Below are 20316 nucleotides of genomic sequence, written 5' to 3'. Positions count from 1 at the left end.
GTCAGCTTCTATCTTGAGTGGAGAGTGTGCAAAAACTGACCACTACAGATCGTTTTGAGCTTTATTTCCTGCCAGCAATAATGTCTAACACCTTAGACCCCTATTAACTGTGGGAGAATTGACAGTAAGCACAATGGAACTTTCTCAGAAATGATTGAAATCAAATATGTTTTCTGGCTCTTTCCATTATTTTCTTAGATATTACCTCCATGTTCTTGGAAATTTCCGTTTAATTCTTTTGATTTGTAAAATGTGTTACTTTTTTATTAAACTGACATGCGGTGCGATTTAACCACTGAGTTGCGCTAAGCACGATCTGGGCACACCGTTTAAATAGAGTGAAAGGCCAAAATTGAGAATCGCGCTGGGCACGAATCAGTATGCTACTCAACTGGCCCGTTGCTGATGGCAAGTTCCAGATCACCCCAAATATGGCAAGAATATCGTTAACCTTCATTTGCATTAGTTTCCATCTCATAAGCAAGACTGAAGTCAAATGCAATGGCCTCTGGAAATTAACTGGCTCCCCAGTGAGAAATCACACGGACGTTGTTTAGTACTCATTTTTAAAAATGTGAAGCTGATGCAATGACTGCTGAGGGGAACAGAGGAGGTCAGTAGTCAATTTCATCTTCCTGCATACAGCTCAAGGGCCCTGGAGCTGCTGCCCCAGAGCTTGGGAAGGGGGCGGGGGGGGGCGACCCCTGAGGAGGGTTGGGCTTGGTCATAGGGCTGAAGTGTTCCAGGTCGAGGTTCGCCCCTAGGCTGGAGGTTGGGGGCGGAACAAGCAACTTGACGAAGATGTTGAAGAATTGCTTTTGCAGATTGCTAGTGACTTTACTGTATTGTTGACTGCTTCATGTTTAATGCCTGGAGTCGGTGTGTTTGTTCCGCCTTTGCTTCTGTGGCCTGGAGTAAGGAAAGGTAAGATGCATGATGATCTGCTGCCAGCGCTGGAGAAGGGGTAGGGGTGCTCTTTCTCACGTCTGGTGTGCTCTGCTTCGGTACGATTTTCCACTGTTGAGAGTCGACTGCTGGGAGGGAGAGAGAGGCAGCTTGATCTGAACGAGCAACTGGATGAAGGTGTTGAAGAAATGTTTTTGCAGATTGCTGGTGACTTTATTGTACTGTTGCCCATTTATTTAGTTTTCTGTGTATAAATGAACTGTTGTAGTTTTATGTTTGTACTGATATTCTGTCGTGGAAAGGTGCTTGTGTGTGCCTTTTTCTTGTTGATTAATGGTTAGTGTCATATAAGACTGTTCAGTAGTTTGTTTTCATCTTTTTTATATAAAAGGTATTGTTGACCTTTTAATAAACAAAATATTCTCAAGGGGATTCTCATGGGTACACGTGCCAGGTCTCAAACAATGATTATTTCATCGCATTTCAAACAAACTTTGAAGCCTGAACAGATTGCCTGGACTCTAGAAACGTCAGCACCATAGAGGCAGCAGCCAACAGTCAAACACTCGAGAGCTAAGCTTCAGCACTGAGTATATCTTCGTGACCATAGGGTGGTTAGGGGAGGAAACCTGAGCACGGTTTTCCTAATGTTATGGCAGCGGTCTGGGGTCGAGGAGCTCCTGCTGTGGCCGAGGGTAAGTGTGCAGAGTGAGGTTTTCCAGCACAACAGGCTCGGTGGATGGCACTCAGAGAAGGTGGGGCATGCAAGGGTGGGGGAGGCTTGGGGAATTTCCCAGGGTGGAAGCCCTAACTGATTGTTGGTCTCTCCTTCCCCAATTCCTGACAGATTTTGACTGGTTTTGTTGGTCCCGCAAAGGCTGCCCTCGTGGTGCCAGATGCTGGAAAAGGCAGCAGCAGTGTTGATGCAGGCTGGAGGCATCACCCATGTGCAGGGGGCTGCCGCACACCCGGAGGACCAGGGCACCCATCAGGCAGAGAAGGAACCCAGAGGGGGAAGCCAGCGATGGCCCATGATGTACATTTGTCGTATCAAGGAGATGAAGATAACATGTGCCGCAGGAGACTCCGTCTCAACAAGACAGTGCGGCACCTCTGCCATGTCCTCGCGGACTTGGCACCCCGTGGAAGATGAGGACACCCACTCCCGGTGGCCATGAAGGTTACCGCAACCCTGAACATCTATGAAATCAGTTCATTCCAAGGCTTGAGGGGGACTTGTGCGGCATTTCCCAAGCTACAACCCACAACATGAAGTCACGTGTGCTCTGTATGCGTGGACATCCGACAATATCAAATTTGATCAGGTCCACCAAGATGCCAAGGCTGCAGGATTCTCTGTCATCACCAGGATGTCCCAGGTCCAGGGAGTAATTGATGGCATGCATGTTGCATCGGGGTATCAGGGAATGCCCTTTACAGGAACAGATTCCATTGCCTGAATGTTCAACTTGTGTGCAACCACTGCCGCCGAATCATGCACATGTATGTACACTTCCCAGGGAGCATGCATGACAGCTACATCTTCAGAGACTCGCAATTCCCAGCATCTTCGAGGGCCACCCCAGGATAATGGGTTGGCTCTTGGGGGATAAGGGGAACACACTGAGTTCCTGGCTGATGATGCCAGTGCGGAGGCTGGAGACCGAGGCGGAGACCCAATACAATGGGGCCCATGTTGCCATCCATGCTGTCATTGAGCGGTTACTCAGACTGCTCAAAATGCGGTTCCGATGCCCGGACTGCCCTGGTGATGCACACAGTACACCTCCAGAGGGTCTACTGCTTTGTGGAGTCTGCTGTTCCCTCATAACCTGGCACAGCAGTGGGGTGACATGCTGGAGGAGGAGGATGGGGCGGGACATGTGCCCTTGTCTCAGGTGGAGCCATACCAGGAGGGACTGGTATGGGGCATGGGAGGGAGGCGGGGCATGAGGTCCTGGGGATGGAGGACAGATGGCGGCAAGGGTCAACGTTTTGAACCAAGGAATGGCACAGTCTGTGACAACCATGGCTGAGGGCTTGAGGACCAGGGAGGCCTGGTGCAGCATGGTGTCGACGCCCTCAGCAATGCTTCTCAGTGACTGGGCCATGCTCTGCAGTCCTTCATCGACTGGAACATGATGTCAAGGCCCTCAGCCATGGTTGTCACAGACTGTGCCATTCCTTGGCTCAAAACGCTGACATCATGCTCCAGGTTTTCCACTGTGATCACCAGTGTTGGCCTCCGTGCGACACATTGTTAGCATCATGTCCTGCGCCCTTAGCATTTGAGACTCCTACAATCGGCTATGCCCTCGCTGGAATGTCGCTGAAAGTCCCATAGAAATCTCACAGCTGTGTCCTATCATCTGCATCAGCTCTGGGATAACGTTGTCCAGAGGCTCGGCATCTGACTTTGACACAGCTAAGTCCTGGGATCCAGCAGGCCTCTGACTGCTGACTCCCTGCCTCCACCTGATGTGCATCAGCAACTGTGGTGCTCACCAGATTGTGCCCCAGAAGCTTGACTACTAATGGCCCAACCAATGTTTGTGCCTCTGCGCATGTGGAAGATGCGGGTAATAGCGGTGACATATTTAGTGGCCTCTTCGGAGCTCTCCTCACAGGTGGTATCTTGGGTGGCAGGGGTGGGTATGGCTCCTAATGGCACAGCCCCATCAGATGGAGATTCTGCGAGACAATGAACATGTGGTCAGTGAAGGGAAGGATCATAATGTCTGACATGAACAACTCACTGAGACATTCATCTGGGTGAAGGGGCAGTGGATCCTCAACTCTGCGGAACAGGCCAACCTAGTTATCTCTCTCCTGGACTGCTCTCTCCTCGGACAACCCTGGGATTTCCAGGGTCCGTTTCTCATAGGTTGTGAGGAGTCAAATCTCTACTACTCACCCCCCAGCCCCCGTCTTGGCCCTTTCCCGCTTAATATGAGCTGTCTTCTCCTGCGGGGAAAGAGAGGGCATTGAGAGCCAGTGGGTTCTGAGCAGCATGCATGAAGATTGGATATGGAGAGCGTGCGAGTGTCAACCAGTGATTTGGGGATGGGGAGGTGGAATTTGAGACTTGGCAGGTGGAACTGATGCTAGGAGAGAGGTGGTAACTTTTACCCTTGTAGCTCGGCGGAGGTCATTGGTCTACTTCCTACATTGGATGGCAGTCGTCCTCGTCATGCTGCCCGCTCTGGCAGCCACTGTCGCACCCAGGCAGTCTTTTGGAAATGGGAAATGGGACATATTCTGCCTAAGGAGACACAGAAGCCATGACCACAGGCAAGATCATGATCTGGCCATGTCTTCCAGGGCCAGAGGAGAGGGGCACATCCCCAACTTTCGCAATGATGGGGAGGTCACCTGCTCTGCAATACGTTTCAGCCTATGTCTTTATGTTAGGCCTATTGTACTAGGGAAGCATTTCTGACACAGAGGGCAGGCAGTGACGTGCTCCATTCAGTGGTATGGTGTTAATGGTCAATGTGAATTGTGCTCAATTGACCTCAGTTGATTTTCCTTCCTATCTTCTCTCCCTCCCTTTGGTATTGCTCCAAATGACAGTGCTAAATAATGGTACATAAAAGCTAAGTCATGTGTGAATGAGCACAGGATAACATACCACACATTCCAAATAATTATTAATTAATTTCTACCTTGAAGTAATTGATGTCACTGAATTTGAAGAGGGAATGAATTAGAACTCCAATAAAACATTTGCTGATTTTACTTTGTCTAATTTTTCTCCCCTTGATTTTAAGGGAAGGTATTTCTCCTGCTATTTTAGTTTGAAAACCAAACAGGGCCATTTAATGAGATTAATCATACAGAAATGTCAGTTTAGCTTAGCTTGAGTTCTCTCGCCTTGGGTTCACAAGGCTTTGGTTTAAGCTTTCACTCCAAGATAATCAAGTCAAATAGTTTAGTAGGGTTAGGGTTATTATCAGAGGTACCGTCTTTTGACTCTGTTTCGGTAGGCATAAAGATCCCAAGGTATTACTAGCAGGATCAGTCTCCTGCATAATATTCATCCCTCAATCAATAGCATCAAAATAAGTCAACTGCTCATACGCTTCATTGCTGTTTATGGGACTGCTGGATTTGCCTACACAGTGGCTTCAAAAATCACTAATTGGCTGTGAAATACTTTGTGTTATCCTGAGGATACAAAGTTTTTATATAAATATTTCCACCTCACCTTGTATTTTCCAAGCAGAAATTCAGAATTTGAGTTCCACTGATTGCTGAGCACTGAACTGTATTGATCACAAGTTTCCAGGTTGGATCTGGGACAACACTAAATTAGTCAATCTCAGTTCAGGTATCACAATTAACCTTGGTGCCCCAGACAGAGTTAGTGTCATGGGTTATGGAAATCAGTAAATAGAATTTGTTTTAAAAGTTTAATCTCAGAACAATGTATGGCTCTTCAAAGAGCCAGGGCATTTTGGGAAGAGTTCAAGAAATGTTCTCTCTCTTGACATGTCATTGGGAAATTGCTAGAATCCATTATTAAGGAGGTAATGGCAGGACATTTATAACATACAAACAAAGGAATAAGGAGCATGGGTACTTGGCCCCTTGAGCCTGCTCCGCCATTCAATAAGATCATAGCTGAGCCATTAGGCCCATTTAAATACCCAAGTCAAGGGCCGCCCCGGCAAGACCTCACCAGCGCGCTGTTTAATACCGGTCCACACAAACGTGAACTAGGCATAATGGCACCCCGTGTGATCGGAGACAGGGCAGGGTAGTACCTTAGCATTCCCCCGGGCACCTTGGCACCACCAGCCTGGGAGGGGTGCCCAGGTACCCTGGCAGTGCCACCCTAGCCTAGGTGGCACTACCAGGGTGCCATGGGCACTGCCGGGGTGCCAGGCTGGCAGTACCAGGGTGCCTGGATGCCAGATTGGCACTACTAGGGGTCAGGGGTTGGCCCGTGGGGGCCTTGCCAATTGGAGGGGGCAGGGGGTTCCCAGGACCTCTACAAATTTCACAGTGTGAAGGAAAGGGGGCTAGAAAGTGGAGCGGGGGCAGAAGGTGAGAGGGGGGGGCAGAAAGTGGGGGTGGGAAGGGAAAAAGATCAGGGCTTCCGATCAAAATGGTGCCCTGATCTGCAAACAGCCGTTCCTGCCTGCGAGATCAGCACGCCAGCAGGAAATCTCTTGGAGTGTGGCCTCAGCGGGGAAAGCCTCCCCAAAAAACATAAAAGTGCCGTTGAATAGCATGTGATTCTCCGCACTGCAGCTGCCAAGAAACGTCCCGCCAAACAGGCCCAGAAGCGGACTGCTGAATCATGCCCCAAGTCTCTGCTTCCACTGCCTTTTGAGGAAGAGAATTCCAAAGATTGACTATCCTCTGCAAGAAAATTTGTTTCCTAGCTTTTGCCTTCAATAGGTGAACCTTATTTTTAAACAGTGACCCCCCTAGTTCTAGAATCTGCCACAAGAGGAAATATCTTTTCCATATCCACCCTTTCAAAATCCTTCAGGATTTTATATGTTTCAATAAAGTCGCCTCTTACTCTTTGAAACTCCAGCAGATACAAGCCTAGCTTGTTCAACTTTTCCTCCGAAGACAACCTTCCCATTCTAGGTATTAGTCTCATAAATGTTCTCTGAACTGCTTCCAAAGTAGTTACATAAGTATTTACATAATACGCAAGTATTTACAGAATGAGACCATTTGCGATTTATGCACTAGGACACTGGATCCCATTGCATCTCAAAGTTCAGCAATTTCTCACCATTTAGATATTATGCTTCTTTCATATTTGTTCTGTCAAAGTAGACAACCTTACATTTTCCCACATTATACTCCATTTGCCAGATCTTTGCCTACTCACTTAAGCTATCTATATTCTTTTACAGCCTCATATGTCCTCTTCCCAGCTTACTTTCCTCCCTACTTTGGTATCATCAGAAAATTTGGCAACCATATCTTCAGTCGCTTCATCCAAGTCATTCATTTAAATTGCAAAAAGTTGATGTTCCAGCACTGATCTCTGTAGTAGACGACTTGTTACATAATAATAGTAATAATAAAAATAATAATAATCGCTTATTGTCACAAGTAGACTTCAATGAAGTTACTGTGAAAAGCCCCTAGTCGCCACATTCCGGCGCCTGTTCGGGGAGGCCGGTACGGGAATTGAACCCGTGCTGCTGGCCTTGTTCGGCATTGCAAGCCAACTGTTTAGCTCACTGTGCTAAACCAGCGCCTGGTTGCCAACTAGATAATGACCCATTTATGCCTACTATGTTTCTTGTTAGTTAGTGATGGATCAGTTAGTCAATCTTCTATCCATGACAATATGTCGCCCCTTACACCATGAGCTTTTATTTTCCACAATATTCTTTGATGTGGCATTTTATCAAATGCCTTCTGGATATCTAAATATAATACATCCACCAGTTCCCCTTTATCCACAGCACATGTTGCTTCTTTAAAGAACTCCAATACATTGGTTAAACATGCTTTCCCTTTCACAAAACCATTTTGACTTTGCCTGTAGTTTCCTGCTTTCTGTCTTTCCCGAATTTAAGGAATTTGGGAAAGTAAGGACCAATGCATGAACTATCTCATTAGTCACTTTTTTAAGGTGGACCCGGGGACTCGTCAGCCTGCAGCTCCAACAATTTGCTCAGTACCACTTCCCTGGTGATTGTAATTTTGTAATTTTCTTGAGCTCCTCCCTCTCTTCCATTTCCTGATTTACAGCTATTTCTGGGGTGTTACTTGTACCCTCTATTGTAAAGACCGATGCAAAATACGTGTTCAATTCATCTGCCATCTCCTTATTTTCCACCATTAATTCCCAGACTCACTTTCTATAGGAACAATGCTCACTTTGTTATCTCTTCTTTCTTAAATATCTACAGGAACTCTTACTATCTATTTTCATATTTCAAGCTAGCTTTCTGTCATACTTTAATTTTTCTCTCCTTATTGACCTTTTTGTAATTTTTTTTGCTGGTTTTTAATACTGGACAGAATCCTACCATATGTTTTCAAAGTGTCAGGCGCTGACTGAAAGCCGGCGTGTAGCTCTCCAGCTGCACAGAGCAGATTTGATTCCAGATCTTGAGCCTCTCTGCAGAAAAGAAAATGAGTAGGCAGGACTTTCACTGTCAGTCTAACGGGGGGGGGATGGGCTGATAGTGAGAGATCGGGGCATCCCGCTCAGAACTGAACAAATACTCCCTTACTTCCCCTACAACAATGATCAGCATCCCCCTCCCCCGGATCGTGGAAGTATTGTTGCCCCCCCCACCCCCCCCCCCCCGCCTGCTCCACCCCCTATGCCTGCAATCACCCCCTCAATGGCCGTAGTGCTCTCACAACCCCTCCACCCACCACCACACATAATAGGACCTCCCATGCGGCTCCCCAGAGTGCTTGCCCTGGCACAGGTTGGCTCCTCCAGGTTGGAACTGCCTAGTTGGCAGTGTCAATCTGTGCCAGCGGCAGTGACAGGCGGCAGTGCCAGGGCATGTCCCTTTTCCCCGTGGGCTATATACGTACTGTTGCAACCCTGAAAGGTTCCTCTTGAATGAATGTTTTTAAAAAGGGATTATAAACCTCGTCGACGTTTGAATATTCAGTACGTGGGAGGTCGCATGGCAGGGGGCTGGCTAAATATATTCAAATTTATTTAATTCCATTAAAATGAGGGGTGGAAAATCAGGAAATATGGGGCGGGATTCTCCGTGAATCGGCGCAGAGCGGGTTGTCATCCTCCGTGGCCTGCAATAGACACGCTTCCACCGGCGACCGTGTGAGCTCGGCCCGTTGTGCCGCAAGTGGGTGTGCAAGGAGGGGTGGTGTGCATACGGGTGGGGTGTGGGTGGTTGGTGTTGGGTGGGTAGGGTGAGGGTGGTTGGTGTTGGGTGGGCAGGGTGAGGGTGGTTGGTGTTGGGTGGGTGGGGCGAGGGTGGTTGGTGTTGGGTGGGCAGGGTGAGGGTGGTTGGTGTTGGGTGGGTGGGGTGAGGGTGGTAGGCTGGTGCCGTGGTGTGCAGTCTGTGCCCATACTCAGCGATTCCCACGTCCCCCTAGTCCATGAACCGGGCGGCTATCAGACTGTCCCGTGCCCGCTGGCCCAGCCGGTAACGGTGGGCAGCCTCCCGTCATGTCCACCCCGTCTGTCCTGACCATTGACCCCATCCTCCTCACCTGGGAGGTTTGCGCCTCATCTTGCTGTTCCTCCCCTTCCCCCTCCTCTGCCTGCAGCACATCGCCCCTCTCCTGGGCTATGTTGTGCAGGACGCTGCAGACCACAACAATGCGGCCGACCCTATCTGACGGGTACTGGAGGGGCCCTTCAGAGCGGTCCAGGCACCTGAAGCGCTTCTTCAGCAGCCCAAAGCACCTCTCTATCGCACCCCTGGTCGCTGCATGGGCATCGTTGTAGCGGTTCTTCGTGTCAGTCTGTGGCCTCCGTATAGGCGTCATCAGCCACGACCGCAACGGGTAACCCCTGTCGCCCAGAAACCATCCCCTCAGCCAGGGGGGGGCGTACCTCGAACAGGGTGGGGATGAAAGATTGCGCCAATACGAATGAGTCATGTACACTACCCGGGTACCGGGCGCAGACGTGCAGGATCCTCATACGGTGGTCACAGACCACCTGCACGTTCATGGAATAGATCCCCTTCCTATTCGTGAACACGGCCCTGTTATCCACAGGTGGCCGCACGGCGATGTGGATCCCATCGATCGCCCCCTGGACCATGGGCATCCTGGCCCGGCAGCAAAGCCCACTGTCCGGGCATCCTGGCTGGCCCGGTGCACAGGGAACTGGATGTCGCGGTCCGCAATGGCATACAGGGCATCTGTCACTGCACGGATGCACCGGTGCACTGATGCCTGCGAGATGCCGGACAGGTTCCCACTCGGCACCTGGAATGACCCCGTGGCATAGAAGTTCAGGGCCACCGTAACCTTGACGGTTACGGGGAGAGGGTTACCAGTGCCACACGGTGCCAGGTGTGCCATCAAGTGGCAGATGTGTGCCACAGTTTCCCAGCTCATCCGGAGTCTCCTCCTGCAAGCCCGGTCCGTGAGGTCCTGGTACGACGAGCGGGGCCGGTACACAAGAGGCCTCATTGGGCGTCTCCGTCGCTGTGGCACCACCACCACCTCCTGTCGTGCGGGCAGCCCTCCAGCCTGGGCGGCAGCCACCTGCCTCCCTGCGGCATGCTCCTCTGCGGCAGCCTCCGCCGCCTCCCTGGCACGCTCCTGCTCCAGCTCCCCCAGGGGATGGACGACATGTCACCATTGCCCATACCCCGCAGCCAGGTGCCATGGGCTGCATGGTCGTGATTGTTGCCAGCTGGCACATGGCCAGGCGGACACGCCACCCCCCTCCCCGGCACGCATCGTCCCCAACACACCCCCCTCTCATCCCCCCCCCACCCCCCCCCCCACTCTCCTCCCCGGCACGCACCCACCCCAACCAGCCCCCCCCCTCCAGGCACCCTCCCCCCCAACACCCCCCCCCCTCTCCCCAGCACGCACCCTCCCCACCCCCCCCCCCCCCCCCCTCCTCCCCGACACACACGACCCTCCCTGGCACACACCCTCTTCATCACGCACCCTCTCCATCACGCAACCTCTCCAACCCCCCTCCCCTCCCCCTCCATCCCAGCCTCTCCCTCCCCCCAGCCCCTCCCTCCCCCCAGGATCTCTCTGGAGAGAATTGAGTTTCCTAATTCTCTCCGGAATTTCCACCCACATCACCGCTCTCTCTCACGGCGAATGAGAGCTGAAAATCATTCCCAATCGGTCGGGGAACAGCGGGAAGTGGATCCTTGGAAAATAGGTGACAGGTTTAGATAAAGGATCTGGATTGGCGCAGGCTGGGAGGGCCGAAGGGCCTGTTCCTGTGCTGTAATTTTCTTTGTTCTAATCTGTCAATCTTCTGACCTGCCACCCATCCTTGCGCAATTATGTTTTTTCTTTAAGTTGGTACTATCTTTAACTTCTTTAGTTAATCACAGATGGTGGGTCCTTCCCTTGGAATTTTTTCTCTCGTTAGAATGTAACAATTGTGTGTATTCTGAAATATCCCTTTAAATGTCTGCCAATGCATTTCTATTGACTTATCCCTTAACCTAATTTTCCAGTTCACTTTAGCTGGTTCTTTTTTCAGGCCCTCATAATTGCCCAATTTAAGTTTAAAGTACTCATCTTGGAACCACTCTTCTCTCCCCAAACTGAAAGCAAAATTCAATTATATTATGATCGCTGATACCCAAGGGTGCCTGTAAGATCATTCATAAATCCTATCTCATTGCACAATACCAGGTCTAACAAAGCTTGCTCTTTGATTAGCTCCAGAACGTGCTGTTGAAAGCAACTATCCCGAAAACATTCTATGAACTCCTCATCTAGGCTACTTTTGCCCAGCTAATTTTTTCAGTCCGTTTGTAGATTAAAATCCCCCATGACTATCGCCATACCTTTCTGACAAGCTCCCATTATTTATTCCTTTATATTCTATCCTACCATGTGGGAACTGTTTGGGGGCCTGTACACCACTCCCACAGTGACTTCTTGCCTTTATTATTTCGTATTTCAGAAAATCATAACACAATTACTTATAGTCAACATTGTTTTTTGAAAGGGAAATCATGCTTGACAAATTTATTAGAATTCTTTGAGGATGTAACAAGCAGGGTGTATAAGGGGGAACCAATAGATGCCGAGTATCTGGATTTCCAAAATGCATTTAATAAGGTGCCACGTAAAAGGTTACTGTACAAGATAAGGGGCGGGATTCTCTGAAATGGAGGCAGAGTGTTCGCGCCGTCGTGAACGCCGTCGAGGTTCACGACGGCGCGAAACGGCCCCTATCCCGACCGATTCAGGGCCCGATAATGGGCTAGGAGCGGCGCCGCGTCATTTACACGCGGCAGGTCTTGGCGCCGCGTAGAGGCGGCGCCGCATACATGACGCGGCCGGCGCCGCATACATGACGCGGCCGGCGCCGCATAACTGGCGTAACCCGCGCGTGCGTGGTTGCCGTCCTCTCAGAGTCCGCCCCGCAAGAATGATGTCAGACGGATCTTGCGGGGCTGCGGAAGAAAAGAGGTCCTCCTTCAGAGAGGCCGGCCCGACGATCGGTGGGCACCGTGGGCCACCCCCCATTTGAGCCCCCCCCCCCCCCCCCCGGTGCAGGATTCCCCCCCCCCCTCCGGTGCAGGGTGTCCCCCCCCCTGCAGGAACGCCCCAGCGTTCCCGCGCTGTTCCTGCCGGCAGCGACCAAGTGTGGACGGCGCCGGGGGGAACCCGCCGTTTTGGGTTGGCCACTCGGCCCATCCAGGCCTGAGAATAGCACGGGTGCCGGAGAATCGCCATTTTGGATGTCTCGGGCGATTCTCTGGCCTGCGCCGCGCGGAACTCGACGGGGCCGTTCTCGCCTCTTGGGAGAATCGCGAGAGGGCGTCGGACCGGCGTTGCGGGAAAATTTGGCGACCCAGGCGATTCTCCCAACCGGTGCAGGAGCGGAGAATCGCGCCCATGGACTTATGGAGTTGGGAGTGATATATTAGCATGGAGAGAAGATTGGCTAGTTACAGGAAACAGAGTGTCGGGATAAAGGGGTCACTTTCAGGTGGACAAACTGTAACGTAAAGTGCCGCAGGAATCATTGCTGTGGCCTCAACTATTTGCAATCTATCTTAATGATTTGGATAAAGGGACCGATCATATTGTCGCCAAATTTTCTGATTATATAGATGTTCTGATTATACATTTTCTGATTATGCAAAGGGATATAGATAGGTTAAGTGCGTGGGCAGAAAATTGGCAGATAATGTATAATGTGGAAAAATATTAGATTGTCCATTTGGTAGGCAGACTAGAAAAGCTAAATATTATTTAAACTGTCGCTTGATAGGACAGAACAGACATGATGTCGGAACATTTTGATCTTGCACTGATCAGAACAGATTCACAAGAATACCAAATCTCACAAGGAACACCAATTTATACTACATGAGAAGAGGGTGTTGATTGGTTGGCAAGTGGACTTTGGTTGGCAGAGGCATTACCATGGAGAATGCCCCAGGGAGCAGTTAACATCAAGCTTTTGTTAAATTCAAGCCAGGCAGGTTAACTCTGGCTGGTCAAGACATTGCCATGGGGAATGAAACAGGGAATGGCTGGTCCCCAAGGTTTTGCTTAGTTGGAAAGGGTGGAATGTGTGGACATGTTCTTTCTCTTTGCGAGGGACAGGGCCCTGTGTGTGAATGCATGTAGCTTCTAGAATGCGTAAGTGAGTCACACTGTAAGCCCAACTGATAATCTTAAATTGGTCTTGCTGCAGCTCTACAGGGCATTGGTAAGAATACTGTGCACAGTTTAGCTCTCCTTACTAAGGGAGATATAAACTTGCACAAGAAGCAGTTGAGAAAAGGTTCAACTAGCTGATTCCTGGAAAAGGTTGAAACTCTACTCAATAGAGTTTAGAAGAATGAGAGGAGATCTTATTGAAACATCTCTGGGGGCTTGACGGATTAGATGCTGATAGGATGTTTCCTCTAATGGGGAAATTTGGAACTAGAAACCACCATTTAAAAATAAAGGGCCCCCCATTTAAGACAGATGAGGAGAAATTTCTTCTCTCAAAGGGTCAGCGGTCTTTGGAATTCTTTTCCACAGAAAGCAGTGGAAGCTGGGTCAGTGAATATATTCAAGGCTGAGTTAGACAGATTTTGGTTTGACAAGAGAGTTAAGAGTTATGGGGGGGATAGGCAGGAAAGTGGAGTTAAGGCCACAATCAGATCAGCCACAATCTTATCGAATGGCAGAGCAGGCTTGATCGGTTGAATCACCAACGCCTGTATCTATTTCTTATGATCTTATTTGTTGATTAAATTTAAAATGTCTTGTCATCTCAGCTCCCAGCATTTGGCAGCTGGCACCTCCACATGCATAATCTATTCATCAATAGTGGCCTAAGCTTGTAAAGAAGATTTTTATTAAGCAGGCTGAGGTGTGTAAGGACTGTGTTAACTGCATTCATATGAAATCAGTAATAATTTCAATAAAACAGCTAACCAAGAAATTTTATTTCATGCGAGCATAATAAGAGATCCATTACTAACTTCAATCCCTTGATTTGCATTACGTGAAAATAAAGATGAAAACAAAAGATATAAGCCTTTTTTCTGAGTGGTACTAAAGCGCATTTACAGAAACATAGGCAACTTACTCTTCCAATGCCAGGAAGCTAAGTCTCCCTCTCAGAATCTGCTTTCTTCATTTCCATTTCCAAATCTGCAAAAGTTGATATGCTGAGGCAAAGGTTTTAAGGCAGTATGCGTTTAGGGCAAATTGTATAGGAACATACGTTTCTATTTTTTTGTGCAGAAATTGGCACAATACAACAGTGCAGCTGCAGACACGTATTCCAATCAAACACTGTTCCAGTTCAAGTTCATAATGAGTTAGTGATAATTAAATCGCACTGTACAATATGGATTTCAACTGGTTTCAGAGCAGTTCCAGTTTTCAACGCACAACATCAAGATATAATAAAACAGAAAATGTAGGAAGCAGGTACAACAAACAATAATGATGGTTAAACTGTCCTTCCTATATTATCATAGATGATGCATCAATGGCACAACTAAATTCAATTCCATTAATGTTCATACCTGTTCATATTTTTCAAGCTCTGTATGGTAGATTTGTCTGATCTGGGATAATTTGGCTCTGTAGTCTGAGTGTTCTGCAGTATTGTCCGACCCCGATCCTCCAGACGCTGCTGCTGCTGCTGCCGCCGCTGCTGCCCCGCCACCTTTCTCTGGTCCAGAAACTCCTTCTGCCAGTAACATGTTGTCAAGTCTCATCAACTGGGGATCCGGTGGTTCCTCCTCCTGTGCGCCTCGGATACTGAGACCTTCAAACACAAACCAGGCAACATTGAGCGCTCACACTAACTGAGGCAACCTGAGAAGAATAACCAGCATCCAATTAACCCACTTGAAAATCACCGATCTATTTCATATGAGCTTTTATGGACACCAATCTTGGCATCTTTCAAACAGCAACATGTCTTGTGTTCAGTCTCTGCCGGTGTTTAACTTATTTACACAGTGAATTGCGCAATCTGTGTGGCATGAGACTTGCAGGACAGGAACATCTATCTGCCAACGGTTCAGATACACACGAGTGTTACCATTATGTCAAGGGTAAATTAACCAGAAAGGTATTGGAATGCATTTTAGAGGGAAAAAACTGTGTGTCTGCAGAATTGGATACAAGGGATATAAATTGCATCAAGCGGATTTGACAGTTGGAGTGGAAAATATCACAAGACTAGCTGAATAGCATATCACGTCGATGTGAACGCATGCTTGATTGTCCCCTCCCCCTCGTCACTGACGGGGTGCATTTCCCGACGTTCAATGTCGGGAATATCATTTGAATTAATTAGCATATCATTCTCAGGCCATCAGGCCTCTGCGCCTGAATTACACACACACACACCCGCCTCATAAAAACAATCTATGTTGGCATGAGGGCAGAACGCTGTAAAATCTGATTGGTCTCCTTGGCATGCACCTGCCAAGCTGTCCTCCCAGGGCAACTCAAGTGAGTGCATCACTCGGGTTCCAGGGTAAACTCCTTCACGCTGAGTGGCCTTTTAAGGCTGCTGCCCAATCCTCGGGCAGGGTGGGCAAATCGGAGGCTGCTCCACTAGCCACACACCGTGGGATGCGTCCCTTGCTGTTTTTTTTCTACAAACAGCGACATGTCTGTGTTCAGACTCCGCTAGTGTTTAATTTATGCCTGTAAGACTATGTGGCAGAAAAAGCCACCACTACTGTTGACGGCTTCAGCGCCTCCTTTCCCACCCGTTATCGCCGTTGACGATTTCTGGGAAAATCCAGCCCCAAGATGCAGCAGTAAGCATGTATAATATGGTTTAAACCATTGCACTGAAAATGGCTGAATGGATCGTAGCACAAAGATAATCATTTTTAAATAATTGGAGATATATTTATAATTAAATCATTCTGTGGTATTAGACTATCTTTTAGGAGACTAAATGATGTAAATTCTCTATTTGGAGATTGGTTTGACCTGCTTACATAGTTCTACACAGATGGAATATTATTTATTACCATATAAAATCAGTAATCCAGTATTGATTAATGAAAGGTTATACCCAAAATTACATAGTTCTACACAGGTGGAATATTATTTATTACCATATAAAATCAGTAATCCAGTATTGATTAATGAAAGGTTATACCCAAAATAAGTTAACATTTCATTAATCTCAATTTAGAGACAGTGGGTGGGATTTCTGCCTCCCCCCCCCCCCCCCCCCGCTATGATCAGGAATCCCGATCAGGTAGAGAATCGCTCGTCGGCCCAAAACAGGAATGGCACCGGGCGGCAGACCTGTTCCCAGTCTCTGGTTCCAGCTTGTCGGCCATAACGGGCTTCCCACTTCAACAATGCTAAGTGCTTTTTGCAATTAAACAATTAAGTGAAAGCACTTAGCATCTTTTGAAGTGGTCAGCAGCTGCCAATCAGAACATGGTTGTTTGTAAACATTGCAGTTAGGATCAATAGAGTACTACAGCTGTATTAAACCGTGAAGGGAAAGATAAATAAACAAACCTCCAGCCTGCTGAGTTTAAACCATTAAGCTGTCAATCAAAGACTAGTTAAAGGTACTGCACTGTGAAATTGAACAAATATTGAGCATTTCACAGCATCTCAGGGGATTTCAAGGCTTTTCAAGTATTGTGGACTTTCTAAAAAGGCTCAGTCCCGTCAAAAAGCAGTAATTTTAAATACATAGGGCTGAGGGAACAGATGAGAAAAGGGAAAGTCTTTCTGGCTCGCATTTTCAATGAAATGCCTGAACTGCAGAGCAGAGCAGTTCAGAGCGAGAAGGCCACTTCAAAGTTTAAACAGGTCAGACAAGGATGATGATTTTGAACAGAGGGCTGCCTGAGATCATGCCAAGAATGATCTTCAGGTTGCCCATGGCTGGAATATGCAGTCCAGGCACGGGACCTCCATCCCGGGGGAAGGTCCCGGGCTCAATCCCCTAAACCACAGCCTGAGCCCACCCAACCCTCAGGCCCTTGGAGACCCTTTGAGCCTGGCAGCAGCAGAGGGGCACACGAGAGGATAGCCTCCTTGATCAGGTCCAGCATGCCAGACTAGGGTGTCACTGCCAGCGTGTCAGTGTCATGGTGCCAGGGACGTGGCCTGAAAGGAGGTCGGGTCAGCCTCATGCACACATGATACAGGGGGTGGTGGAGGGGGGAGGTGACCCCTTATTCCCGTGGTGGGGAGAGGATACCCATCTTTGATGAGGGCTTTGGGTGCTGCCGTATTCAGCAGGAGGGTCAACATTTACGTTATGGGGGGGAGGGAGGCCTATCTTTGACCACTGGGATCAGGGAGCTTGTTCAACATGGTGGCCCAAGACCAGTAAGTGCAGGGAAAGTGACGTGATCGATGCTATGCATAATTTTTCAAAGTAGGTATGAAAATGCCACCTTGGTGACGCTCCTAGCGCCAGAGGGACATAGTCCCGTTCTCCGCTGGCAGGAGCATTTTGTTTCTGAAACAGAGAATCCCGAATATGAAAAGAATTTAATTCTGCACCAATTTTTCCATCCTCTCATCTCACACAAAAACTTACTCAATAGACCATTAAAAAAAGGTAGCAATACATTCCACAGATACCCAAGCTTAAACTAGCCCAGAAAGTAAAGCCAAGCATCTAAAACACACAAACACATGGGTATAATAAACCAGTACATGTTGCTGCTTACAACGCCAAAAATACTTAGGTTCAGAGCATCAGATAAAGAACAGACCCTACAACCAAGTACAAAACATTACGAATATCTAGCTTCAGAAACTACCACTGCCTGAATGCTAAACAATGCAGATACCCACGTGCATTTAAAAGTGAAAAACATTAAAACAAATAACTAAAGGCTCAGAAGTTTGAAGAGCTCATCTAGATAATCTTACTTGAGCAGAGTTTCAGTAATACTTTCAACACGAAGATTTAAATTCATGTGACATTATCTTCTTTTATCTTGGTGGACAAAATACAGTGGACGCGATTCAGCAACGAATGTTCAGCTCTGCTTTTGGGTGCGTTGAGCGGGTGCTGCAGTTCTCAGTGGCTGCAGCGGCGAGCAACACCCCATAATTCAAAGGTACTTTGCCGTTTTTTCTTGGCCTCGGGGAGTTTTGTCCCGCCAAGGCCACACTCAGAGAGGTTTCCTGCTGGCGAACTGATCTCACCAGCAGGAACGGCTCCTCGCAGATTGGGTCACCATTTTGATCGGCAACCCTGACTTTCTCTCCCCCCCCCCCCCGACCTTATTAACTCCCCTCTTCATCCCGGCAACCTTGATGAGGCCCTTGGGAAACCCCTATCACCTCCTAGGCCCTGGAACTGCCAGGGTGCCCATGTTCTAGGGGGTGCCAGGGTACCACCCTGCCCTGTCCTTGACCACTTGGGGATCTCCAATGGCCTGCGAGACCCCCCCTTCCCTGAGGTGCCATTACGGATGGTCCATGTTTGCGTGGACCAGCACTAAACGGCGCCCTGGCGAGATCTTGCAGCATGGCCATTATGTCCAGGGCACTTTGTGAATCTGGCATCCAGGGTTGATCTGGATCTCACCCACAGATCATGCTGGGCAGAACGAGTTGGCTGTCTCGCGATCGACCCGGCGCAGACACCAATTTGGGCCCCTCACACAATTCACCCGTTACAGGGTCGCTGATTCGCACCCAGTGTGTAATTGTTACTAATTTATAGCTAATGTTCAAATTATACATTCATCTTGATATTCTTGTGAGATGGCCAAAATACACGCTGAAAATACTGAAACATTGTTTAACAGTACACTTGCTTTCCTGATGGCACTGGGTTGTGCTCATCTCTCAGCAAATCCTAATTAGCAGTCTTTCAATATGCAGCACACCTGCCCTCTTGGATAATGGGAATGTGCATCTGCATAGAACACTGCATTCAAAGGTCAGTAAATAAATTACAGGTCAAAAATATTACAAAGCATTCTCCAAAGAAACTCATCCTTTTCAATTCAAAACAGCAGATGTGAGAACTACCCAAATCCCACTCAAATTGTATGATTACAAGGGCATTCAGTTTTAATAATCTGACTGCAATTCAGAGATTTTCAACCACTCATTAACAGCACATTAATACATGGAAATCTTTTGATTTATAAATAAGCAGATTAAAACCCACCGAGGCTATACGATACTGTAGAATTTGGCATAAAAGAACTTTCTTGCATGGACAGTTTGAGTTTGATCCAAGAAGTTTTAATAGCACATTACAGCGGAGAAGCTTATAAACATGGAGGAAAGTGGATTTTCTTGCCATGTAAAGCACCATTTCCTGGGTAATACCAGAAAGTCAATTTGCAAAATAAAGAATACTTTCTCCACTTTATTTTCTTGGACATTTCCCAACTTTTCCTTGTCAGCCCTGTAAAAGACGTTTGAGCCTGATTGCCAAATCTAATGAAGGGTTACATCCAAAATATTTACCCACCTTCTTCATTCAGATTCTGACTTAGCTCAGCGCCTTTCCAGAATTTCAAGTTAATATGTGTCAGATTTTCAGCTTTTGCGGTCTGCTTTTTACATTTAAAAGAGTAGTTTTACTCCATGTGTGGAGTCTGCACGTTCTCCTCGTGTCTGCGTGGGTTTCCTCCGGGTGCTCCGGTTTCCTCCCACAGTCCAAAGATGTGCAGGTTAGGGGGATTGGCTATGCTAAATTGCCCTTAGGTGGGGTTGCTGCATTGCGGGGATGGGTTGGAGGTGTGGGCTGGTGCAGACTCGATGGGCCAAATGGCCTCCTTCTGCACTGTAAATTCTATGTGTTTCCCCCCTTCACTCTCCTAGAAATAGGAGAAGGTGCAATTTTGCATGTGCAGGTAAATCCCTGCAGTAACATACAAAAGTGGCTTCTTAAAAATGTGAGCCAAACAAGCAAATAGCAAAATTCCCTTGGTCATTCTCATAACTCTGGTGAGAGTTCAGTGGGATATAAACCAGAAATGGGTACCCCTAGGTACTGATCATAGCTGGGGTCCCTTGCTTGGCCACATCCCTCCCTTGATGAGGGAAATATGTGGGCAAGGCAAGCTTCCTAATGCTGAGAGTTTTAAATTTCTTTCCAGGGTCAGGCCAGTTATATAATGGGGCAAAGGAGGATAGATCCATGGATTGGGGGAGGGAGGGACCAAGCGACCCTTGAAGCCTGCGAGGCTCATGTGAATTTAATACCCTCGTATGGACCGTGCAAACCCTAGCAGGGTCAGCAATCGAGGATAGATGCAGACACAATTCCAATCATAGCTTGGGCAATTC

General features: G+C 48.1%; 1 protein-coding gene across 7 annotated transcripts in view; it reads right to left on the bottom strand.

The window, feature by feature from the left end:
• Positions 1 to 20316, bottom strand: part of pbx3b (pre-B-cell leukemia homeobox 3b) — a 358481-nt gene that overhangs the window by 70847 nt on the left and 267318 nt on the right. For all 7 annotated transcript variants that reach the window (XR_011937657.1, XM_072488488.1, XM_072488490.1 and 4 more), the window contains one exon: positions 14577 to 14821. Coding sequence is in view for 6 of the 7 variants with exons in the window: in XM_072488488.1 (XP_072344589.1) it covers positions 14577 to 14821 (245 nt within the window). In the remaining variant the exon portion in view is untranslated. The remainder of the gene's footprint in view (positions 1 to 14576; positions 14822 to 20316) is intronic.

Source organism: Scyliorhinus torazame, chromosome 22 (genome assembly GCF_047496885.1).
Source record: "Scyliorhinus torazame isolate Kashiwa2021f chromosome 22, sScyTor2.1, whole genome shotgun sequence".
Lineage (NCBI taxonomy): Eukaryota > Metazoa > Chordata > Chondrichthyes > Carcharhiniformes > Scyliorhinidae > Scyliorhinus > Scyliorhinus torazame.
The sequence above is the reverse complement of the archived record's forward strand: the minus strand, read 5'-3'. Positions and strand labels throughout refer to the sequence as shown.